This window comes from Pogoniulus pusillus, chromosome 1 (assembly GCF_015220805.1).
Source record: "Pogoniulus pusillus isolate bPogPus1 chromosome 1, bPogPus1.pri, whole genome shotgun sequence".
NCBI lineage: Eukaryota > Metazoa > Chordata > Aves > Piciformes > Lybiidae > Pogoniulus > Pogoniulus pusillus.
In genome coordinates, this window is record NC_087264.1 from 31,673,486 (window position 1) to 31,699,319 (window position 25,834).

General features: G+C 44.0%; 1 protein-coding gene across 1 annotated transcript in view; it reads right to left on the minus strand.

Moving 5' to 3' along the window:
* Nucleotides 1–25,834, minus strand: part of RYR3 (ryanodine receptor 3) — a 236,770-nt gene that overhangs the window by 79,077 nt on the left and 131,859 nt on the right. Inside the window, exons 38-50 of the mRNA XM_064147758.1 lie at nucleotides 23,485–23,622; nucleotides 21,228–21,501; nucleotides 19,121–19,235; nucleotides 17,618–17,750; nucleotides 16,145–16,248; nucleotides 14,715–14,850; nucleotides 11,121–11,301; nucleotides 10,588–10,699; nucleotides 8,696–8,816; nucleotides 7,715–7,884; nucleotides 6,867–7,087; nucleotides 3,877–3,967; nucleotides 1,486–1,626 (exon numbers count right to left, since the gene is read on the minus strand). Of these exons, the coding sequence (XP_064003828.1) occupies nucleotides 1,486–1,626; nucleotides 3,877–3,967; nucleotides 6,867–7,087; nucleotides 7,715–7,884; nucleotides 8,696–8,816; nucleotides 10,588–10,699; nucleotides 11,121–11,301; nucleotides 14,715–14,850; nucleotides 16,145–16,248; nucleotides 17,618–17,750; nucleotides 19,121–19,235; nucleotides 21,228–21,501; nucleotides 23,485–23,622 (1,937 nt within the window). The remainder of the gene's footprint in view (nucleotides 1–1,485; nucleotides 1,627–3,876; nucleotides 3,968–6,866; nucleotides 7,088–7,714; nucleotides 7,885–8,695; nucleotides 8,817–10,587; nucleotides 10,700–11,120; nucleotides 11,302–14,714; nucleotides 14,851–16,144; nucleotides 16,249–17,617; nucleotides 17,751–19,120; nucleotides 19,236–21,227; nucleotides 21,502–23,484; nucleotides 23,623–25,834) is intronic.

The following is a 25,834-nucleotide window of genomic DNA, read 5'->3' on the forward strand; positions in this document are numbered from 1 at the left end:
TTAAAGGCCTAAAGACCTCCTGATGAGCACTGCAGTGCAAAACTTTAATGGGACTATAATTATTTAATAAAGTTTGACTCAGAGTGCACAGGTAACCTGCTTGGATGTTACAACACAGGCACTAATCATGCATTTGTAGGGGAAAAAACCTTCAACATTGCAAAAATATTTCAACTCATTAGAACCAGGAACACTGCATGCTCCTCTAAGTCTGAATTTGGTGTCAAGAAAATGCTGAAGGCCAGTTTTAAGGCCCATTTGAGAATACCTGCTAATCAAATACTATGTTTATATCACAGCAAGCAAAGTGACTAAAATGTAGAGGCTTTGCCTTCCTCTAGTTTTTTTGCAACACTCTCCAACGTGTACTGCACAACGGAAAGAAGTCAGATCCCTGGGTAAATTGCTTCCATTAAACTGCTGGAAGCCACGAAAAGACCAAACCTGCAAATGTTTTGGTCCAACTCAACAGAATAGGGAACAGCTTTACACTGGAACAAACCATTTACAGAAAAAGGGAAATGCTGTCACAGAGGTCCACCAGTGTTGGCAGCCATACACCATCCTCATTTACCTCTCAAAAGCTAAGCTGCACCAATTGCAAACATTTTTTTGGGGTCCTCTTGATGCTTTTTGCACTTGTGAAAGCATTAAGAGGGTGGGGAACAGCACTAAAACCAAATGCTAAAGAGGCTTCCAAAAGGCCATTTTAGAATGATGCAGAGATCACTTCCATAGTGTAAATCAGAATGCCTACAGAACAGAGTATTTAAACCTGCTGGTTAGAACTAGAACATATAGTCAGGGAGATGCAATGAAAAAAGATCACTACTGGTCCTGTAGTGACAACCTGATCAACCTGACGTTTGAGCACAATCAAGCACAGAAATATTGACTCAGTAAAGAATTTCTCTTATCAAAAGAAAAATCCTATCTGGAGAAAAAAAAACGTGACCAAGTGATAAAATCTCAAGATCACACTCTGCAACAGGTAAAAGATAAAAGTTTATTTCTAAGAACGTTGCATCACGTTCCTTAAACTGGGCCATAAAAAGAAAACTGACAAGAGGGAAAAGAGATGAAAAATGGAAACAGGTAGCAAACCAATTGTGCTTACACCAGAAAACTGACCAACAAATACAATAATTTCTTTCATTTATGTCAGTAAAATGGATTTTAGTAGAACTAAGATAGGAGAAAGGACAAGCCTGGCTTGTTAGTGCAGCAAGCAACCTGCCTCATTACTAGCATCAGGCTGTTTGGGTACTTCCAAAGATTTGACATTTCATTAGTTGGGAGAGAATCTCCAGAGATTCAGCATTTGAAGGGTCGTTAGAGTTACCTCATTAAAAGCATTCACTGCCCTATCTCCCACGTTAGCCAAAAGAATTGTTACAACAGGAATTTCTCAGGCTTGGCAGGGCACATCACTAGTGTAATGGTTTGACAGTCATCCTACACTAGAATCTCAGCTACGATCATTACCTTATGCGACAAGGAATCAAATATTCCCCAGAACAGTTTTTCAGTTAAATGCAATTCTTCTTCTGCTGCAATTCCATAGCTTCCCATTCCTGAAGGCAGACAATAATATTTCCAGCACTGCTCATAGTGATTTGTCAGAAGCTAGATTTTGAGAAAATAAAAGAGCATGTAAAACATTGGAACTGACCGAAGACGCTGGGCAGCGGAAGCTGAATTGCCAGCGCTTCTCCAAACAGCTGCCCCACTACTGCTCATCTTATGGAGTCACAGAATGGTAGGGGTTGGAAGGGCCCTCCAGAGATCATCCAGTCCAGTCCCCCTGCCACAGAGTATCACCTAGAGCAGGCCACTCAGAAACACATCCAGGTGGGTTTGGAATGTCTGCAGAGAAGGAGACTCCACAACCTCTCTGGGCAGCCTTCTCCAGGGCTCCAATATCCTCACAGGGAAAGAGTTTTCCCTTCTGTTCCTGTGGCACCTCCTCTGCTCCAGCTTAAGCCCTGTGCCCTTGTCCTGTCCTCAGCCATCCCTGAGCAGAGCCTGGCTGTGTCATGCCCACACTGCCCTGCACATCTTTAGCAGCAGCAATGAGGGCAGCCCTCAGGCTCCTCTGCTCCAAGCCCCAGCTTCTTCAGCCTGTCTCACATGAGATGTTCTACTGCCTGCAGCAGCTCTGTGGCTCTGTGTTGGACTTTCTAAAGCAGTTCCCTGAGGTCCTTCTTGACCCTAAAGGCCCATAACTGGGCACAAAATTATGGATGAAGCCTCACCAGGGCAGAATATAGCGGGAGGAGATCCTCTCTGGACCTGCTAATCACAGCCCTTCCAATACATCTCAGGATGCCCTCAGTCTTCTTGAACACAAGGGCACTTTCCTGGCTCATGAGCATGTTGTCTACCAGGACTCTTAGGAGCTTTACCCAGAGTTGCCCTCCAACAGATCAATCCCCAACCCACACTGGGCCATGGGGTTGTTCTTCCCTAGGTGCAGGTCCCTTACACTTGCCCTTGCTGAAATTCATAAGGTTACTCTGCCCAACTCCTCAGCCTGCCCAGAGCACGCTGGGTGTAGCACTTTAGTTCTGCTGGCTTATAAAAATAGCCTTTTCCCCCCTCCTTTTTCTGTCTTTGGGAGAGCAGCAGAGGCCATGCTGTGGAAGCACAAAGCCTGAATTATACTCAGCTGCTGCTGCAGTGGCATTCAGAGTGGTGACAGTCAGCAGCAAAATGACAAAACTTGAGGACTGTGACCACCTGAATACAGATTATCTCACAGGATAGAGACAAAGAAGTGGGTACCAATCAGGAGGGGGAAAAAGTTTTCCAAATTCAAATTGATTTTACTTCTGTCCTTTGTAGCTGATGGCCTCAGAGCTACTCCAAACACGGCAAAAGACACCAGCAGGACAGTGCTGCACCTGCATGGAAAGAGCTCTGGCAGAGATGAACTGTACCAGCCCAGCTGAAGACTTAGCTTCTACCACTAGTGCTGCAGTTTCCACAACATTCCTAATCTACACTCATTACTTCTCTACAAATACAAACTCCCACCCTGCTGGAAATTCTACCATTTCTTTTAGCATCAGACTGGAATCCTGGCATATGAATTTTTCCTGGAATTTTGTAAGGAAGGGGAAAATAAGAATGAAGTCCCCAAAGCAAACACTCCCCTTCTTTAACACACTTTTGCTCCAGGTTTAATGACAGTCCAGAAATGTCTGTGAACCTAGCAACTCTGATTCAGAGTGTGACAGAATTTCAATTCTGCTATAAAAAGACTTGCAGACCTCAGGCCAGGCCCTTTTATCCCCACAGGAACAGCAGGCACACCTGAGAGGAAAACTCAAAATCCAGGTAATTAATTTATCATCTCACAGCTGCAATTCTCTATTTACAGGACGAGAAGACCTCAGCTGAAGATCACTCAAAGGTGAATGGTGAATTCTGCTCCCTGAATCTTATTTTCTGTAGGTGTTACTCCAAATTAATTTCTGGACTACACATACTACCATGAGTTGTTATAGTTCAGATAGTAAATTAATTCCTGGACTATGCATCATACCATGAGTTCTTAGAGTTCAGATAGCAGAAAAAGAAATATCAAGGTAATGCTAACATTTAATTTGATAATTTCAATTATTTCCTTGCTGGAGCAGTGGGAAAAGTGACCCAGTTAATTTACCATGTCCCATACACTGTTTGCATTAGGCAAGACTGCACAAAAACTGTCATCATTATACTCAATTCAAAAGACTTTATAAAAAGAGGATCTTATTTTCAATTCAGGAGACATTTCACACTGCTTCATGTTCTGTTCTGCTTCTAAAGACATGACAATGGCAGATGATTGTGAGGCAAGTTTTATGCACGTGCAGAAAGCAAAGCATTTACCTTGAGAGGCATTTTACAGTATTCATTGAGGAGGGGCACATCAAAAACCAGCCTTCTCAGCAACTGCTGCAGCATAGAGGGACGTAAGTGGCTGTAATTTAAAAACCAGAAGTTCTTAGTAAAGTCCATAAGGCCCAGTGAATATGAAATAACAACTGCAATCCATTTACATATTGAATTTCCAACTGATAATTAAAGGCATTCTGAAAAGCCAACAGTAGGTGCTTGAGCAATCTCACTGTGCTTCAGCAACGTCTAGAAAGATACAGCACAGGAAGATCATAGAATCATCCAGGGTAGAAGAGTGCCTTGAAATCGCCATATCCAACTATGAACCCTAATCTACTAAGGCCACCACTAAATCACATTGCTAAGCATCACATCTAAAGGACCTTCAACAAATCCAGGGACAGGGAGTTCATCACCTCCCTGGGCAGCCTGTTCTAATGCCTGACCACTCTTGCAGTGAAAAAAATCCTTCTCATCTTCAGCCCAAAACCTCCCCTGGTGCAGCTTGAGGCTGTTCCTTCCTCTTCTAGGGCTGGAGAACCTCTGCTGGGACAGCAGGCTGAGGGAGCAGGGGGTGTGCAGCCTCGAGAAGGCTTCAGGGGGACCTCACCGTTGCTTTCCAGTACCTGAAGGGATCCTGCAGGAAGGCTGTACAGGGACTTATCATGAGGGTGTCTAGAGGCAGACCAAGAGGGAGCGGTTTGAAGCTGAGGCAGAGCAGGGTTAGACTGGAGCTGAGGAAGTTTTTTAGTAGGAGGGTGGTGAGACTGGAATAGGCTTCTCAGGGAGGCTGTGGCTGCCTCCTGCCTGGAGGTGTTGAAGGCCAGGCTGGGTGAGGCCTTGAGCATCTGAGTCTAGTTGAGAGGTGACCCTGCCCATGGTGGGGAGGTTGGAGGTAAGTTCTGAGGTCTCTTCCAACCTGAGCCATTCTAGGACTCTCCTGAGTGAACAGGCAACAGATGTGATTGTGCCATGTGACAGTAGAGGGAAGGGTGCTGGATTTTGCTCAGAACACACAGAGGGGACAATCCATGCTAAAGAAACAGAACAGTTTCCTATGTGACACTAAAAGTGACAGAAAAATCCTAACCAAAACCGATCTGGGAAATACATTATGATTATTCCTGTAAGGAAAAAACATCACTTGGAACACTGAGCAATTTACACAACATTTCTTTTTGAGCTGTTGAATTTCAGCGATCTATAGGACTCAAAATCAATGTAAAAGAGCTCCTTTTATACCTCTCCCTCATAGAATCAACCAGGTTGGAAGAGACCTCCAAGATCATCTAGTCCAACCTATCACCCAGCCCTAACCAATAAACTAGACCATGGCACTAAGTGCCTCATCCAGTCTTTTCTTGAAGACCCCCAGGGACGGTGCCTCCACCGTCAGTTGTGACTTTTTAAGGTTCAAGATTCCTAGGTCCACTAAGCTGTTCCAAGGGAGCAAGATTATGCCTTATGTTGATCTCTCTGATTGGGCTACTTTGAATCTTTTTCATTTCTACTCTGTTCTCTTTATGGCAGTGGTCCAATGTTGTGCACAAACTGAAAATGCAGATTGCAGCACTAACTTCACAGTCCACTGCCCAGACAAGTAGCACTACAGCTGACAACAAAGATTGAGCATTGATTCAGTTGGTGAATTTGTATTTCAATTCCTTCAGTGCTCACTTTGGGGTCTGGATCAGTTTTAGGGCTTGGAGACTTGAGGGGTATTTTTTCCCCCTTTTCTTCATAAAAAACCAAAAGCAACAACCACACGAAACAGAACAATCCCCCCCAAAAGGGTGAAGGTTCTTCAAACCACACAATCAGAAATACAAATTCATCCATCTCCTAAGTCCCCAGCACACTGCCAGAAAAGTTTTTTAGTCACCAGGGTTTTGTTTTCAAAAGAAATCGTAACTTCTCTTAAGCACCATAAAGCTGCTACCAACATGACAGCTTGAATAACACAGCACCTGTAATGCAAAGATTGAAATCCATTGTCTCTTGTGAATAAACCCCAAAGTTTTCTTTACCATAAGGGTGGTGAGACACTGGAACACACTGCCCAGAAAAGTGGTGGAAGCCTCATCCCTGGAAGATTGTAAGGCCATGCTGGATGTGACTCTGGACAATCTATCTAGTGGAAAGTGTCCCTGCCTGTGGCAGAAGGGTTGGAACCAGATGATCCTTGAGGTCCCTTCCAATCCTGACAATTCTATGTTCTAACTTACCATACACTCTGGACACTTATTGCATGTTAAGAACAAAATCATCTTCGTTCTGCATGATAGGGAATCACAGAATATCTCTACTTGGAAGAGACCTCCAAGATCATCCAGTCCAGTGTGATCCAGCACTGAAGGGTCACAGAGTCACAGGATGATAGGGGTTAGAAGGGAGCTCCATAGATCATCAAGTCCAACCCCACTGCCAGAGCAGGTCCACAGAATCTAGTGCAGGTCACACAGGAGAACATCCAGACAGGGCTGGAAAGGCTCCAGAGGAGGAGACTGCACAGCTTCTCTGGGCAGCCTGTTCCAGTGCTCTGGGACCCTTACAGTAAAGAAATTCTTCCTTATGTTGAGATGGAACTCCTTGTGCTGCAGTTTATACCCACTGCCCCTTTTCCTATCCCAGGGTGCAACTGAGAAGAGTTTGTCCTCTCCCTCTTGACCTCCAGTCCTCAGATATTTATAAGCATTGATTAGATCCTCTCTAAGTCTTCTTCTCTTCACCAGACCAAACAGCCCCAGGTCCCTCAGCCTCATAGGGCAGTACTCCAGCCCCTTCATTATCTTTGTAGCCCTCCCTTGGACTCTCTCCAGTAGATCCCTATCTCTCCTGAACTGGGGAGCCCAAAACTGGATGCAATATTCCAGGTGAGTTCTCACCAGGGCACAGTAGAGGGGGAAAAGAACACTAAACATGAAGAAAGGAATGATCAAGACACACAAAGCCCTCTGTTTCTCCTGGGATCCCATACATACTGGCAGATAGCAAGCAGGCACTCCTCAATGGTGTCTCGTTGTGCTTTCGTAAGGGAACGTCCCTTGGATAACCGATAGATGGTGTGTAGCATGGAGTCCACCAGGGAGGCATGGTGCTCTGTGCCAGAGAAGAGTGGGGCACATCTTTTGAGTAATGGAAACACAGCTGAGCAAATATATCTGTTCAGTGCCAGAGCTGCCTCTGTGGTGCTCAGAGAAACCTGTGCAAAGTAGTAAATGATTGTTAGTATCATGTGGAAAGAGGTTACTGAATAGGAAGTCTATAAAACATATTAAATGTTCCTTAAGTCTCTCTCTTAGCAGCTGCATCCTGACATGATGTTCCCAGTATAGATGGGGACAAAAGCTACACTTTTTTAACCTAAGAAAATCCACTGTCACCTGCTCATCTCCTACCTCTTGCCCAGCTGCACCCTAAAATCAACACTAGCAAAAAGCTGTGTGCAGTTTCTGTCTTAAGTTAACAAAATCATGAAGCATCAAGCAGCACTTTTCAACTCAATTTCTTCATATCCACACAGATTTTCAGTCTAATTCCTGGAGGCACACATGAAATTGAAGTAAGGGTTAGGCCTGTTACAGCCTGTTACTCATGTAAGCTTGGAGTCCAAGCCTTTACATCACACAGTTACTTCATAAGGTGATACTGAATGCCCACGAGCACTTATGAATTAAGAGTAAATGAATTGTTCCTCTTTGTGATTACAGCAATGCTATGCTGCCCCCTTTTTAAAAACAAAGAAACCAAACCAACAAAACCCAAAACTCAAATCTGAAACTCCACTACATCCAGCCACTGTATCTCAACTCCATAGTAAAATACTCACTGTGTCCAAAGAGGCAGAGGCTCTTAGATCTGGTAAAAACCCAACTTCCAGCAGGTGAAGAAGGAAGCTTTGGTCAGTAATGCCATAGACACGGTCTAAGAAGAGCACCATGGGTGCTTTGTGATCAGGACAGAAACTCGCAGACATGTCTGGCTCATTTACTGTGCCATCTACACAAACACAGGACCCAACTGTTAATAGCAGAGTAACAGAACCCAGGAAACACCAAGACAAAGACATCAGAATTACATTTAACCTGCAAAATCGCAGGGTCAGGGAAAATCCTATTCTTGTTCAGCTTGCTTCTATGCTGAATAAAAAGATACTTATTACCTCCAAATCCCTATTAATTAGCAGTTTATTAATCTTTCTGTTACATGAAAGCTGAAGGGTGAATTCTGCCTGTTTCATTACAGAAGAGATTCGCTTGAGAAAATTAATGACAAATATTACTGCAAATAGGAAAACATTTATTAACTGTGGAGTCAGAGCTGGTAAAGAATTTTAATTTTTGTCCCATGCAAACAGCAGAGAAAGCTGCACATCCACACAGACAATTCTAAGCTAAGGCACTTGCAGTGAGGCAGTGAAGTCTCCTTTGGAGGCACTCAAAACCTGCCTGGACATGTTCATGTATGACCTATTCTAGGCTAGGTGATCCTGTTCTGGGCTACGTGACCTTTTGAGACCCCTTCCAACCCCTAACATTTTGTGATTCTGTGAAGTCAAAGACATGATGCTGCGTTTGGAAGTAACATTACAAAGCAATCATGAGGAAGCCACCATTGAAACCCTGTGAAGCCCTCAGCTGCAGGTGTAGCAGTAAGCAGATCGCATAGCACAAAAGAGAAGAGGTTTTTGTTCTACAGCAGGTGTCTGCTTGGACTCAACTACCAAATCTGCTCTATTTTACATCTGAAGGCTATGTGCCAAAAGATCTTTATGAAAAGACGAACTGGTCTAAGCAAGTACTGAAGTTACCTTTGTTGACTGTTGACAGCTTCAGTGGTATACTTATAATACCAACCAGATCCTCAGTTGGCACCAGAGACCGAAGGATCGACCTGATTCGAATTGCTTCCCCTTTTCCACTTTGAATAAGCTGTTAGAAAAAGTTTATCAAGTAAGAAATTTAGTACCAGGGGACATCATAAGTTTTTCCTCAAAATACTAGTATTAATGATTTATTTGTTTTTATAAATACTGGTGAAAAATGTACAGAAATTCAATGTGTCCCAGCACTTGGAGTTGTTAGTTTTCAGCTGATCCGAGGTTTGAACATCCTCATTTTGCTATCCTATCTAGAATGCCACGATGTCATAAACCCCCAGTAATACACACCCCACACACACTGATGAGATCTTTAAACTAATAAAGTAATGACAATATCTGAATCTGAAACTACAGAACTTCTCAGTGCCAGGTTTTGAGCCTGCTTAGGTATACTATGAGCAGATTCAAACCTGTCTGATTTACCTTCATTATTTCTACACAGGAATATTTTCTCAAGCCATTGTCAGGATACACTGGGGACTGATCTGTTGGAGAGCAGCTCTGAGTGGACAACAGGATGCCCACGAGTCAGTAAAGTGCCCTTGTGGGCAAGATGACCAAGGGCATTCTGCTGTGGTTAGCAGGTCCAAAGAGGATCTCCTCCCTCTCTGCTCTGCCCTGGTGAGGCCACATCTAGAGTATTGTGCCCAGTTCTGGGTTCCTCAGCTCAAGAAGAACCTCAGGGAACTGCCAGAGAGAGTCCAGCACAGAGCCACAGAGCTGCTGCAGGCAGTGGAACATCTCATGTGAGACAGGCTCAAGAAGCTGGGGCTTGGAGCAGAGGAGCCTGAGGGCTGCCCTCATTGCTGCTGCTAAAGATGTGCAGGGCAGTGTGGGCATGACACAGCCAGGCTCTGCTCAGGGATGGCTGAGGACAGGACAAGGGGCACTGGGGGCAAGCTGGAGCAGAGGAGGTGACATGGGAACAGAAGGGAAAACTCTTTCCCTGTGAGAGTGTTGGAGCCCTGGAGCAGGTTGCCCAGAGAGGCTGTGGAGTCTGCTTCTCTGGAAACGTTCCAAACCCACCTGGATGTGTTCCTGTGTGACCTGCCCTAGGTGCACCTGCTCCAACTCCTACCATTCTGTATTTAACAACAATATGACCAAATTCTTTCAACTTCCATAAAAAATGAAGTATTCTCAGACTGTGTTTGAGAATCTTTGAGCGATTTTCTTAAGATGCAAACTCATTTCTGGCAACATTCAGCTAGATACAGCTTTACAGCTAACTGGGAATGGGAATTACAGGTGCTACAAGTAAAATCTCTTGTTCCTTCTTGTATGTTGCATTTTCAGCTAAATTTATGCTGTTTAAGAGTTCTAAATACTGACAAGCAGAAGTCAATCTAACTGAAACCAGTTCTTGCCTGTGGCTGTTACAGGCATTGCAGTCAGAACAGTTTGTGCCATGTTTTTCATGTATTCACATGGAGTAGACACCACATTTCATCAGTGCACAAAAAGCAGCTCCTCTGTATCTCATTCTTATGAAAACTCTTTTTACAGCTTCCTAGAGGACAGGAAAAGGCCAGTTTCAGAAATGCCACCAGTAGCACAAATGTGGAACACTAAAAGCTCACTTTTGCTTTACAAAAATTACCAACATTTAAGACAAGTGAAAAACTATAAGGAATCAAATGACCCAGATTCTTTATAAACAGCTGGCAGGGGACACAGCTGGCTAAATACAGTGAGAAATGCAACCAAGTCCACCTTCTGAAGGGAAGAAGCCTTTGAACAGGGAAGAGTTCAGTTAGAGAGGTACAGTTCAGCTTGCAAACCCCCTCCCCATCTCTGAGCAAGTGGCAGAAACAACTCACGTGCATTTCTGGTGCGCAGCGCCCAAGTAAGTCGATGAGAGCTGAGTAAAATGACATGATTGCATTGCCCATGTGCACAATTTCCTCCTCCTCCTCTTCCTCCTCCTCCTCACTACAAGGTAAGCAATAGCACAGAGCACTTTCATTAAGTAAGCTTACAGCTGCTCTCTGGAAATTGTTAATCAGACAGAGAGACCTCTCCTAGGTCTGGATTTACAGGGTGCTTTTTTTAGCTGGTGTAAGAATGCAACTGAACAACAATATCAGACTTCACATGAGTCTCCTGCCTTCCTCTTTTCACTTTACCATTGTTCCATTCCACCATAGCCACTGCCTTCAGGCTGCTTCTCTCTTGTAACTCCTGTTCCACTTTTAAAGAGCTCATGCTTTGTGGACAACTGCTTGTGAGCGCAAATCTTCCCTGCTCTACATTTGTACAATGCCTTACTGACACAGGGCCTGTTATCCACATGCTGCAAGTGTGATTAAACCAGCTGTTAAACCATCATTTGCCAAACAAGCATTTTACTTACCCTTCTCTTTTATATGTCTGGGAGGGAAGGTCACGAGCAGGATTCTCTGAGATTCTGATAGCTTCCTGCATAGCTGCCAGTAAACCATTTCCTCCTTCTCCTCTAAGGTCTGGTCCAAAGCACTCAGGCCGCCGAATAAGGAGCTTGACAACAACACTTGCATTTTCCTCAACGCTTTCACCTGAGAAACAGAAAAAAGCACTGTAAATGCTTTCTCTGACAGGTGTCCTTAAGTCAAAAGATAATAATATTTTTCCCTAAATGTTACCAAAAGATTCTGTACCAAACAGGCAGTGTTGAATGTGTTTCATCAAACCACACCAAGGATTCCAAGTGCTACTGAGGACTTTCCCAGCAAAAGTTTTACTGCACTCAGCCTAGAAAGGCTCACCTTAGAAAGTTCACTTGCTTTGTATGGCAAGAACTACACTCTTTAGTGTAAAAGCTAATGGTCCCAAGAGGCAAGAAGTCTACAATGGGGAGTGCAGGAGGGAAGTTTTGACTCCAGTCAACCCCCCCAGTCTCTCACTCTCTCCCCTCTTCTGCAGGACAGGGATTAAACAGAAGGAAAGTGAGACAACTCATGGCTAGAGATCACAACTCTAGCAGCAAAAGCAGAAGCCCTGTGCACAGGCAAAGCACAAAGACAAATCCATTCACTGCTTCCCAGGCAGAGACTCAGACAGTTCCTAGAAAGCAGGGCCTCAGCACATATAATGGTGGGAGAAGTGCTATAACCACAAAGGCCCCTCTCCTTCCTCTTTGCCCTGAGCTTTTGTTGCTGAGTGCAATGTCATGCTATGGGAATATCACCTTGGGTAAAATCAGCTCTCCTAGCTGTCTCCCCTCCAACCTTTTCTCTGTCCCAAACACACTCACTGGGGCCAGGAAAGGAGGAAAGAGGCACAGTGGGGCAAAAGAAAACTAGAGAAAGCTTCAAGTCAACAATTTTGGATTTATCTGGTTAAAACCAAACCTAATCCCAAAAAGAATCTGCTACAGATCTGTATCCCTACAGATACAAAACGGTCATGAGAACACGCACCACATTTAGCTGCAGTCCCCAGATGCTCCTGAATTCCTGCAGCTGTTAAAAATTCATCTTAATTAAGGCACCCCAGTGACAGCACTGCAAGGAGTGCAGTTTAGAGTAAAAGGAAGCACTCATCAGCCAAAGCCCCTTGAGATACTTCTAATTTAGAAGGTGTAGGAAAGAAACTTAAATTTAAGTACAAAGGTCAAATTAATCTTTAATGTTGCTCTACTGAAGCCAATAAAAGTTTATCTAGAATTACTTAGTCTGCAATTTCCATCTACAGTTTTCTGCACCCTGCATTTGCCACTAGAATCTTATTCTGACCTTCCCTGCACGTCCATTTTGATGGGTATCAAACTGCTAAAAAAAAAGGCTTTGGCTTGTTCCAAGGGTTCACTGGCCAGAACTAAGATTCATTCATGTCTTTACAAGCATATGCTTGTTGCCTTCATCACTACAACCTGAATATTTTACTTATTTCTATTTGTAATTGCCCTCTCTAGCAGAGAAACAGAGAAATTCATAATCTAACTGTCAGGAGAAGGCTCAAAATCCCAACCAACAATGAAAAAAAGAATCGAAACTGAGACTTAATTCTAGTGCCTGGTAGTCCATCCAGCAAAGGTTCTTTTGTTCTTCTCCACACTGAAGAAACTATCATGGAATCACAGAATGGCTTAAGTTGGAAGGGACCTTAGAGATCATCCACTCCAACCTAAGGTCAAAGTGATTCAATTATCCAGAGGGCCATTAACATTAATTTACTAAATCAACAATTAAACCCCACAATGTTTATTAACTCAGGGCTTTTGTTCTTAGATCACAGCAGTTTGTCAAGTGAGGTTAGCAGCTCTATAGCTAATGCTCTGCCAACTAATGAACATAATTCAGGTTTGATTACTGAACTGAACTGGTTTCTTTCTGTTTCAGGTATTACTAGCTAATTTCAGACCGAAGGAGAACAGTCACAATCTAAAAGTCCAACTGTCAAGAATTATTTCCCTTCAGGCTGTCCCACACTTTCCATATTGGCAGATCAACAGACGACTGTTTGCTCTCATCCCAGTAACTAACTCGGTAACAAAATCTCACATGAACTGGAGGATGCTTTTTGTTCAGTGGCATTCAGATAATCTAAAGTTGATTTCAACAGCTTTGTTTCATACATCTCAAAAGGAAACGCCCACAGAAGCAAACACAACATAATTATCATAGGGAGATTGTTTGCTTGAGACATCAGATGTAAGGTACTTGACAAACACTGATACCTCAGGACTGTGTACAGACTTGAGCTACTGAAATGTGGCTTTTGTAATGCAAAATAGCTGAATTACCAAGCTCGACACTGCTCAGTGCTGCAGTGGCCACAAAAGGTCTAAAAATCAATCTGCCTGGCAATGCCTATAACCAGCACATGTAGTAGCTGTAACTACCACAGTCCACTGACTGAAATAATTCCTGCTATCCTTTGCTCCCTTAGCAGCTCACTCCATTAAATGATGCAACTTGCAAAATGACTAAGGAAAAAATTGCAACTATGATAAGCAGCATATACTATAGACTGTGCCAGCAGCTGGTTTGCAGATGACGCCAAAGAAGGTGGCAGTATTGATCATCATGAGGGACTCCTTACCCTTACAGAGGGACTTGGATAGACTGAATCCATGGGCCAATGTTAACGGTGTGATCTAAATGCCAGCTCCTGCCCTTGGGCCACAACACCAAGGAACACTCCAGGCTTGGCGCAGCGTGGCTGGAAAGCTGCCTTCAGAAAGGGACCTGGGGGTTGTAGCTGACAAGCAACTGAATATGAGCAAGCAGTGTGTCCAGGTGGCAAAGAAAGCCAAAGGCATCCTGGCTTGGATTAAAAGTCCTGTGCCCAGCAGAAGCAAGGAAGTGACTGTACCCTGGTACTCTGCTCTGGTGAGGCCACACCTCAAGCACTGGGTTCAGTTTTGAGCAATACAAGAGAGATGTGGAGGTGCTGGAGCAAGAGCAGAGGAGGGCAACAAAGCAGGGGAAGGGCCTGGAGAATAAATCTCATGAGAAGTGACTGAAGGAGTCAGGGATGGTTAGTTTGAAAATGAGGAGGCTGAGGGGAGACTTCATCGCTGTCTACAGCTACCTGAAAGGAGGTTGTGGAGAGGCTGGGGCTGGTCTCTTCTCACAGATCACTAGTGATAGGACAAGAGGAAATGACCTCAAGCTGCATCTGGGGAGGTATAGATTGGACATTATAATTTTTTTTCCCAGCAAGGCATTGGAATGGGCTGCCCAGGGAGGTATTGGAGTCACCAGCCCTGGAAATGCTTAAAAGTCATTTGGATGTGGTGCCTGGGGATATGGTTTAGGGTGGACCTTGTAGAGTAGGGATATTGGTTGGACTTGGCGATCCTGAGGGGCTTTTCCAACCTGAATATTTCTGTGATTCTGTGGAATCTTTATTTGCAATAAGAAGAGCAGGGACCTCTTGTCCGCCAGTAACACACTCCTATGGTTAGAACAGCAATCACAAGGAAGCTTGGGATGAGATTTGGCTGCCAGGGAACAATACTCACTGTTAACAAAAACCGCAAATCTCAAGAAGGACAGGTAACGTTCACCCTCAATTGGGTTCCACCCAATGTCTGGATAGCCTTTAGCCAGCAGCACTGGGCAGCTCTGCAGGCCACAGCCTGCCAGGTAGGTAACAACCTAGAGAAGCAGTCAGTTAGGCACACAGTTAGAAATACATTCTTGAAAACAAGTACAAAGCAAAATGATCCAAGCCTTTCCTTTTTAATGACAAGGATTTTACATCCTGGGTGTTTCACTTGAGGAACTACAACCTCAGCTCATCACCGCCTCAAGTCAAGCACTCATTATTTATGAAGTTACCCAATTATATGGTGACACAACAATGTGACAAGATAAGCAAATGTGGAATGTGAAGAGAATAAAATCTTGTGGAACTCAAAACTTTTTTAACAGTACATAAACCAAATAATTTAACAGCTTTGCAACTCCCATCATCAACCATGGCTGGCTAATTTGCTACAACAGCAAAATGATTATGGCAACGGAAGTTTATTTACTGTAATTCCAACTTTAACAGCTGTGCAAACAATGACATCTCTCCAAAAGACTGACAAACATCACTTAGTACTGGTTTTAAGGGTGTGAAACCAGAAAGACTATACATTTCTGGTTCTGCTCTCACCAGGTTATTCTGCCACACTCAGAGGTTCCTTCTGCATCAAGCCATAATTTAGGGGCTTAACTGTTCTCATCCAGTTACATTAGACCCCAGGTTCTGTCATCTGTTCCCCAGTGCTGCACTAGCACATACCACTTCCTTTCCCTCCTTTACTCCTGACTGCGCACCCATCTTTCATTGCTTTTAATCTGTTCTCCTTGGTTACACCAAGAGCTTCTATGCCATTTTTGGTATTCTTTTACTCACCATTTCTAGGCCACCCTGCCTCTCCTCACATTTCTCTTTTTGACTAACTGTTGCCAATGACTGGGATCCAGGGTTCCGTTTTCTACTGCAACCACCCTTACAATCCTATTGCAATTTCCCTCTTCCATTCTGTTAACTCTTACTTCCATCCCCAGTCTGTATGATTTGTTTTAAGCCAAAAGGTGTGCTTCCTTTCTTCACATTCTCCTCACAATTCTCAAATTTGTTCCTCCCTAAACATTACTTCTTCATTTGCCTTTCTGCCTTTTTCTTGTCATCCTTTCCACTTGATAACCACAGGGAAAAGAGGCAGAAGAAAGCAAGAAATCTCTTTTGCTGTGATGCACACTAAGTGTAAAGCAAAATCAGGGACAATACTGCTCAGTCAAATCTTACCTTTAGCTCAGTCAATCATACCCAGAGCAGGGATTTTTGAGGAGTTCATATTAAAAAAACCCCAAAAGTACTGTGATCAACCTCGGTCCTTTCCCTTCAGCACATGCACACTGCTCAGTAAACAAGTAAATAGGTCAGTGATCGCTTAACCTTATCGAGATCCGGCTCCTCCAATGCTAGTGCAAGCTCATTATTGTCCATGACAGAGGCTGCTGCAACATCCAGCGGTGTGGATCCTCTCATTGAAGGGAATGCTGTGAAGTTGACGGACAGGAATCAAACTCAGCTTGCAGTAACGGCAGACCCGCGGCAGAGGGCAGCAGTCACACTGGCAGCTATTAATAAACTCTCGTGTGGCTGCTCCGCAGCCAACTGCTCGGAACTGTGCCCGAACAAATGCTGGAACCGTTTTGTGATTTGACACTCGTATCTATAAACATCCTCGACCACACAGGCTTTCAGCGCAGGTGAAGAAGTCTGTATTAACAACTTAGCAAATCAGAGATGTATTACACTATTTCTTTAGCAGAGCAACATCACCCCTGTAATTCTGCACAACTCTCCCAATCCCAGATTTTAAAATATGCCTACATTCAGCCAAAAGAGACATCTTCAAGCTTTAGTGTTAACTGCTTGCTTCCTTAGTCTTATCTCATTTCCTGTGCTTGATATGGGCAGCTGCAGATCACCATGCACAGCTAAAGCACTGTGAAATCACAAACTATCTTGCCTTGCTGTACCCTATTTTCACAGCCAGCTACCTAGCCAAGACAATTTCCCTTGTGTTACAAAATGTAATGGACACAGATTAAAAAACATTCATTCCAAATGAAAGACCTTAAATTCATCAGTGCCTTAAATTTTAGAGAGGAGAAAAATGACACCAAATCAATCAGGTGAAGCACCATAGCAAGCATCATAAAGGGTTAATTACATCTTAGATTCCTGATCACAACTATTTTGAACAGGAAAAAAATGTATAGATGTAATCTCACATCCTCCAAGCTATTTAAAAACAGAGTGATCAGTTTCTAAAATAATTCACAGACATGAGGCTGGAAGGAAAAGGAAGAAAATCACAGTATGTTAAGAGGTTGGAAGGGACCTCCAGAGATCATCCAGTCCACCTCCCAAGCCAAAGCAGGATCACCCAGAATAGCCAGCACAGCAATGCAGCCAGGTGGGTTTGGAAAGTCTCCAGAGAAGGAGACTCCACAACCTCTCTGGACAGCCAGCTCTGTGACCCTCATCCCAAAGAAGCTTCTCCTCATGTTGAGGTGAAATCTTCTCTGTTCCAGTTTGCAGCTGTTGCTTCTTGTCTTATTGCTGCTGACCACCAAAAAGAGACTGGCCCCAGCCACTTGACACCCACCCCTCAGACACTGATAGACACCGATGAGATCCCCTCTCAGACTTCTCTTCTCCAGATTAAACTCAGGGCTCTCAGCCTCTCTCCATAGGGGATATGCTCAAGTGCCCTAACCACCCTCGTAGCTCTCCTCTGGACTCTCTACAGCAGATTCCTGCTATCCCATGCTTTCACCTAATATATAAGCTAGCTACTAGTGTGGAGATACCACAGCAGTGATATCTTGCTCTTCTTGTCCCAGCTGCATGACATACCCAGGCCAACGCTGCTGTTCTCCAGTAGGTAGCTGAGATGCTCAAACATGGCCTTTTGATTTTGACGGCTGATGCGGCAGAAGTAGCAGAGGAATCGGCAACAGCTTGCCACCATCTTGGGGAAAGCAATCTGCTGAAGAGCAGAAGTGACAGAGGAGGGAAACATGTTAATGACCAATCTGCTTCACTGCTCTTACATGCCTAACAAGGCAACTACAGTGAAATTACCAAGGTGATAAGCAGCTGACAGTTGCTTTCTTCCTAACTGAAGGTCTGCCCTGCATTCCCTTTTAGCTTTTGTATTAATTAGGGCTTTACACTAGAAATGTTTAGAAAACGTTTTGAAATGGAGAAATAATTCTCATGGAAGCAGCGTGCAGAGCAGCAAATGCAGCCATCCCAGAACTGGAGATATTCAAGGTGAGGCTTAACAGGACTCTGGGCAACCTGATCTGGTGGACGATGCCCCTGCTGACTGCAGGCGTGTTGGGCTGGATGACCTTTCAACACCCCTTAAAACCCAGACTATTCCATGATTCTATGAACTCTGTCTTAGCAACAGGAAGACAACAAGCTGAATCCCCAGGATTAGTATGAAGAGTCCAACATCTTAGTCCATGCTTCCCTAGGACAATAAGAATGTGCAGTTTTCATGCAAAACATTTCTGCAAGGCTTCTACAGTGTCCAGTGCCTGTGCCTGATAAAACAAACCAATGAATTGTATTGACTGCCAGAGAAGGGCTCAGGTTGGAAGGGAGCTCAGACATTCGTAGTCAAATGTCCTGTTAGGCTTCTCTGAAGATACTCTGCCTTTAAACTGACACATTTGACATAATGCCAGGGAATGGGAAAATACAACAGTGCTAGAAAACAAGCCCTCACTTCAAGCACTGGTGTTTGAGCATTTCTAGTCTGTTATGATAAGTTACCATTTAGAAAGCTTTATCTAAGCTGAAAGGACTATTTTTCCTAGCAGAACCACACCTCCTATAAACACAGCTAACCTATATATTTCATTTAAAATAAGAACAACACCTTCTAAAAGTCTGCTAAAAGACAGATGAAACCCCTACAACCTCTCATTCACTTGTTAAAAAACAAATCCTAGAATCATAGAATGGTCTGGGTAGGAAGAGACCTCCAAAGCTCATCCAGTCCAACCCCCTCTGCAGTCAGCAGGGACATTCTCCACTAGATCAAGTTGCTCAGAGCCCTGTCAAGCCTCACCTTGAAGATCTCCAGGCATAGGGCCTCAGCTACCTCCCTGGGCAACCTGTTGCAGTGTTCCACCACCCTCATGATAAAGCATACTGAGCTTCTCCCTCTAGTACTGTAAAAACTGATCTATTTTTAACATTAACCCACATTTCAAAAGAGACAAGCCACATTTAGCTTACATGAGGGAGACCTATTTTTCTTTGGATAGCTTTTCTTGAACATCACAGTATACTTCCTGACAGGTTCAAAAGGCAAAAGCCTCCAGAAAGTGCCAGTGAAATTACCTGAGATTTATCTCCTCCAAGTACATTCACCATCACATCCATCACAGTCTCATGCATGCCCAAGACCCTCATTAAGTTAGGGTGCTGATAGAAGACCTTGTTATTCATGATATCCCTAGAATGGGACAAAAGGCAACAATATGTTCTTTAGGAAATCAAAGCCAATACTGCATTATCAGAGGTTTCAGAAAGGTGCATTCACTGTAGCCACATCATTTGAAATTCTTAGCTTTCTGCTAAGACCAAACCACCTGACAGCTCCACTTGAGTAGACTGACATGGGATCAGGCCTCTAGATTTCCAAAATTCTGCAGAAGAATCAACACTTTTAGGTTACTTGCAAATGCCATTTCTTCATCTTTTAAACAGCTCTGACCATCTGTGCTGTTTAAAGAAAAAAACAATCTTCTGTGATGATCTAAGTGGAAATGAATATATTCTGTTATGAGCAAGTGGAGAATGGAGAAATCTACATCCAACCATGCCTCTACGGTAATGCTCCTTAATTAATTTTCTCAGCTCGCAAAGTAGAAGGCAATGAATAGATTTTAATATTCAAGGTTATCTGCTAGATGTCTTTCATCAATACTTCCAAAATGAAGACCATCTGTCAGAAGATGTAAGCTGGCACACACAGCCCTCTCCAGTAGAAGCATTTTCACAGTGCCTACCATCCCCTCAACGTGAGCTAGTGTTTTGTTGCACTGGCTCCACAATCCAGAACACAATTCCCGTGTTTCAGTAGGGAGTCCAGGGGCTGCTACCTGTTAAAAAAGCAATGGCAGATAGCAGGCAGCATGGCCTGCTTTAAATAGAGACAGCAGTCCAGTGATGGAAAACGACTCAGGACAGCACCTCCTAAAATCTGCAGCAAGGTCACAAGCTCAGCATCAGGAACAAACGAGGAATACTGTCACTAACTGACCCAGGAGTTATCACTGTGCACTGTGACTTGCTCAGCTCAGCTGCAGACATCAGTCTTGGCAGCTTTAAAAAACACAAACACCAAACTTTACAAGGAAACGGGAAGAATAATGGAAGTTCCTTACAGCGGTTGCAAAGGAGTGGAAGTGCTCAGTGTTCTTGGTGAAGGACAAAGACAAAGAAGTACATTTCTCAGGTCACCAGACAGTCATTTCCTCTTCTTTTAAAAATGACATTTACAGTAATTACCTTTCTGTGAATTCTTTTTTTCCCCTTCAGAACCAAATGGCCCAATCTGGCAATTACTCATAACAGGAGTAGGAGACACAGAATCACAGGGCCTTCACAGATGTCCTGTAGTACAAGACCTTGACAGGCTTGAGAAGCAGGCCAGTGCATGAGGTTCCACAAGTTCAAGTGTGAGGTCCTGCAGCTGGGTTAGGCCAGTGCCAGGCACAAATCCAGGCAGGGTGCAGAGTTGGTTGAGAGCAGCTCTGAAGAAAGAGACTTGGGGGTGCTGGGAGCAATGCCCTCATGCAGACCCGCAGGCAGCTGTGTGCTAGGCTGCAGAGGAGTGTGGCCAGCAGGGCAGGAGATCGGATTCTGCCCCTTGGCTCTGCTCTGACCTCACCTCCAATCCTGCCTCCAGTGCTAGTGTTCGCAGCAGAAAAAGGACAGAGAGCTGGTGGAGTGAGTTCAGAGGAGGCCACAAAGATGATCCAAGGGCTGAAGCAGCTCTGCTGTGAGGACAGGCTGAGGGAGTTGGGGGTGTTCACCCTACAGAAGAGAAGACTCTGGCGGGACACCAGGAATTTTTTCCCTCTTCCATGAATCAAAGAGTGAGCTTTAAACCTGGGAGAGATGTGGTATTGACAGCAATCAAGATTGAAGCTACCCACTCTTTCACTCTTTCCAGAGCTGCTCAAATATGTGGTTTGAGGCAGCTTTAAGCATTAGGCTTAAAGGAGACCATTTTCTTTGGAGAAAGTTTCTGGAAACATTGATATGTTTGATACAGCCAGAGAGATTAAATGGAGCCAGCTTGGAAAGATCTGTGCAAAGGAACGTTTCAGGCACATACCTGCCCTTCAGTACAGCAGCGAATTTCACCAAGGACCTAACATGCAAGGATTTACTAACACAACAAAACACTTTTTGCAGTAAAACGATGCTAATTCCATACCCTAATCCATTAATCATCAGCAGTTCCTCCTCTTTTCCCATCCTGACGCTGAGCAAGGAGCGGATCTGGCCGAGTGCTGCCAGCAAGTTGATGGTGTCCTTCACGGAGGCAGCGCTGATGGTGTAGGCTTTCCTCAGAGCCTGCAGCAGCTCCCCGATGCTGTCGTACTGCCTGCGCAGCAGCATGTACATGATCCGAACTAGCTCTGGGTCTTGGATCTGATCTTCCTGAGACCAGCGCACCATAGTCTGGGAGATCAGCTCCTTCAGAGTAGCTGAAAGAGCGAAACACATTGGAAGCTACTGAAACAACAACGAATGGCAAAACATGAGTCAGAGTCAAATATCTGACAGCAGCAGACACTGAGGCAGTTGCAACAGAGCAAGGGAACACGAGCAGATTGAACAGGAGTTTTCAACTGGAGAAATAATGTTTAGATCCATCAAGATAAGTCATGCTCCTGAGAGACAGAAAATGGGAGACATCCACTTGGTGGGGCTCCAGAATTGGGAGGCTGTGGCTGCCTCCTCCCTGGGGTGTTCAAGGCCAGGCTGGATAAGGCCTTTTTTAAGAACACATCTGCCCAGCAGCAACCAAGAGAGATCTTGGACCTTTCGGCCTGGGGAGGGGAAGGCTCAGGGGTAATCTTATCACTGTATATAAAAAGCTGAAGAAAGGGTGTAAAGAAAATAGAGCCAGGCTCTTTGCAGAGCCCAGTGACAGTACAAGGGGCAAGGGGACACACTGAAATACCAAGAGACCACCACAACAAAAGGAAACACTTTTACTGTAAGAGTGACTGAGCACTGGCACACATTGTCTGAGAAGGGTGTGGAGTCTCTGTCCTTGGAGGTATTCAAAGGCTGTCTGGACATGGTCCTGGGCAGCCCTGCCTGAGCAGGGAAGGTTGGACCACATGATCTCCAGAGGACCATTCCAGCCTCAGACATTCTGTGGTTCTATGAATCACTGCCACAGAGCACTGCAGATCTGTAAGTAGGAGTACAGAGTATCTATTGGCTAACTCTCAAAAAGCAGTATTTGAACCAATCATTGCACTGTTTCATCATCTCCTCTCCAGCCTCTGTTGTGCTGCTTGAGCTGTGCTAGTTGGAAGGACTGTTTTCAGCGACCTAACCTGTCTATCTATATCACTCTTAGGCCTGTGGATGAAATTGTCTCTTATCTCATTTGTTTCAAAACACATAGATGGACTTTTCAAGTATTTTGAATTAAATATTTCTCTTTTCAAGAAATGCTAGTAGCTTCTTATTATCCAGCCAACACAGGGATATCCCAGTCCTCTCTCTCCTCTATAGTAATCTGCTGCAGAAAGGAATATAAAAAAACTGCTGCTAAATTGTGTCTGATCTTCTCATCTGTATTTGAGCAGCACAAAAGGGCAATGGAATATATAAGCTACATGGAAAAGCTGATGATGACAACTCAATAGTATTCTTCTCTGCCCTCTGATTCTAGAGACACATGGTAAGGCACAACCAAAACCGACAACTCAATAGTATTCTTCTCTGCCCTCTGATTCTAGAGACACATGGTAAGGCACAACCAAAACCAGCACACTGAACTCTGGAAAATTCTTGTTAGATCAAGCAATTATGAATGTAGATCTTGTACAAGTGAAAATAATGAGGTTTCTTCTTGTAATTAGACAAACAGATTGACTCTTTCTTTAAATTCTGGAAGGATATAGTCAGAAAGAATGTTGGTTATATATATGGGTATGTATGTGATGCTTGAGATAAATGGTTAGTTTGTAATCAATGTATATGTTCACCAAGAGAAATAAAGGAAAGTCATTCTTTGTGATACCAAATCAAGAACTGTAAAACCATTTTGTCCCATATCTTGGTACTGAGCTGCACACAACTTCTCCTGCAGCAAAGAAAAAGGAACTGCAGTCAAGCTGTAAAGCAGTTTCTGCATTTGAAAACCACTGTATAAATGGAAACTTTGCAAGTTTGCCAAGTGAGTCAAGATTATTGTATCACAATTAACTTTTTACCTTTTGTTGTAAAGAATATGCACATTTTCAACCCCAGAGTTAATGATCTGGATCCAAAACCTCCAGCTCAGTCTAACAGCTTGTTTAACAATGCATTTAAGATGTTCAGTATGGGGGAAAAGTGTTCCAAGAGGCAGAAGAGACTTAACCAGGTGGTTCTGTCAGAAAAACGTGTTGTTGACTGTACCTCTCAAACACCTGAGCACAGAGGATTTATATGGAAAGCAAACTTACTCGGAGATTGCTCTTCTTCCTCTTTAGGTTCTACTTTCTCTGCTTTTGGTGGACCTTTGATTTTGTACATTAACGAGCGGAGTTTTCCAGTCAAGGAGGAATCTTCCTCTTCCATTTCCTCCTCTTCAAGTGGAATACCTTAGTAGACAATAAAATTGGTTAGAAGTAAAACTTAACCTTTGATGGTTAACTCCTTTGATTTCTTTAAACAGTATCAAAACATATACAGGGTTTTTTTCAAACAAGCAGATTTCATACAGGGATAAAATGAAACCAAATCAAACTGAAGTAGTAAGGCCAGTAGCAACTTTAACACTTCAGCTACAGCATCACCCCTCAAACTAGGTTTATTTCATTACACATTCTTATTTTATCCATACTTATAACATTATATTTTTCAGTATTATGACCAAAGAGATGGTTTGTTTGGGCTTACTTTAATTCAGTAAGGCAACTACTTTTGAGTCATACTTGATTAAATATCTGAACCTCTGTTTCATATTGCAGAATGTAAGCTAAAGAAAGAAATAGATTGTTTTGTCTTACAATATTATAGGGTTTAAGGGCTGAAGCATCCCTGCTATGAGGACAGGCTGAGGGAGCTAGAGGCGTTCAGCCTGCAGAAGAGAAGGCTCCAGGGGGACCTTAGATCTGCCTGTCAGTACCTGAAGGGATCCTACAGAAAGGCTGCAGGACTTCTAATAAAGGTGTCAATAGGACAAGGGAGAATGGTTTGAAGCTGGGGCAGAGCAGGGTTAGACTGGAACTGAGGAAGAAGTTCTTTAGTAGGAGGGTGGTGAGACTCTGGAACAGGCTGCCCAAAGAGGCTTTGGCTGTCTTCTGCGTGAAGGAGTTCAAGGCCAAGTCAGAAGAGGCCTTGAGCAGCTGAGTCTAGTTGAGAGGTGTTCTTGCCCATGGTGGGAGGTTGGAGCAAATGAGCTCTGAGCTCCCTTCCAACCTGAGCCATTCCATGAATTTTTCAGTGGAGGTATTTTGCAGCCACAAACAAGTGTATGAACTGCATCTAAAAGTGCAGCAGGGCAGATGTGCAGAGGCTGTGCTGGTGACAGCTGTTTTCTATGCAATGCCTATGCTGAGGTGATTTGTCACTCCACAAGATAGTTTCATACATTTCCATTCACTACATCACTCCACAACCATTCAGAACATTCTGAAACCTTTCACAGCTCTTAGGTATGATCAGATACCAGCTGTGTTATGTGCAGAAGCACAGAATATCTATGCAGGTTCCCTTCAGGTCAGAGTTAATTGTGCTGAGTTAAAATGTAAGCTTTTGCTGTTTGGCTGCTTGTCAAAGAGCAGCTGAAACAAGGATCAGACTTCAGACAAAATGCTGAGGAGAAACAAGCTGGAGGAGCAGGGAAAGAGTAAACTGCAGAGATTGCAGCTGGTATTACAAAAGAAACTAACAAAGGAAAAAAGAAGTGAAATAACAGGTTGGAGAAACTTTGCTGCTGGCAGCTACTAAGGGAAAAGGGTTGACTAGGAGTGACTGACCGGAAGAAAAAAAATCAGAGGTAATGAGAGAGAATGAGAGAAATTGAAATTTACATTGGAGACCACATATGGAGTTTAAGGAATCCCAGAATCGTTTGGGTCAGAAGGGACCTCCAAAGCTCATCCAGTCCAACCCCCCTGCACTCAGCAGGGACATCTTCCACTAGACCAGTTTGCTTAGAGCCTTGTCCAATCTGACCTTGAATAGCTCCAGGAATGAGACCTCAGCTACTTAACTGGGTAACCTGCTGCAGAGTTCCAGCACCCTCATGGTGCACAACTTATTCCTCTCCGGTGAGCCAGGACTGCTGGAAAATGATGGAGAGCGGCTTGGCCAGCTCAGCTGCCAGCTCTCTCAGCACCCTGGGATGGATCCCATCTGGTCCCATGGACTTGTGGGTGTCCAGGTGGCTCAGCAGGTCCTGAACTAATTCTTCAAGAATTTCCAGGGGAACACACTGCTCCCTGACCCCATCCCCCAGTTCAAGAGGCCACTTGCCCTGAACTCCTCCATCCTTACTGTTGAAAACTGAGGCGAAGAAGGCATTCAGGACCTCAGCCTTTTCTTTGTCATCAGTTATAATGTTCCCCTCCTGATCCAGTAAGGAGTGGAGGCTCTTCTTGCCCTTCCTTTCAGCATTGATAAATTTGTAAAAGTGCTTTTTATTATCCTTCACAGAGGTGGCAGCCTAAGTTCTAGCTGGACCTCAGCCTCTTTAATTTTTCTCCTGCATAATCTGGCTACCTCCTTAAACACATCAGGAGAAGCCTTCCCCTCCTTCCAAAGGTGATACACCCTCTTTTTTTCCCCCAATTCCTTCAGGAGCTGTTT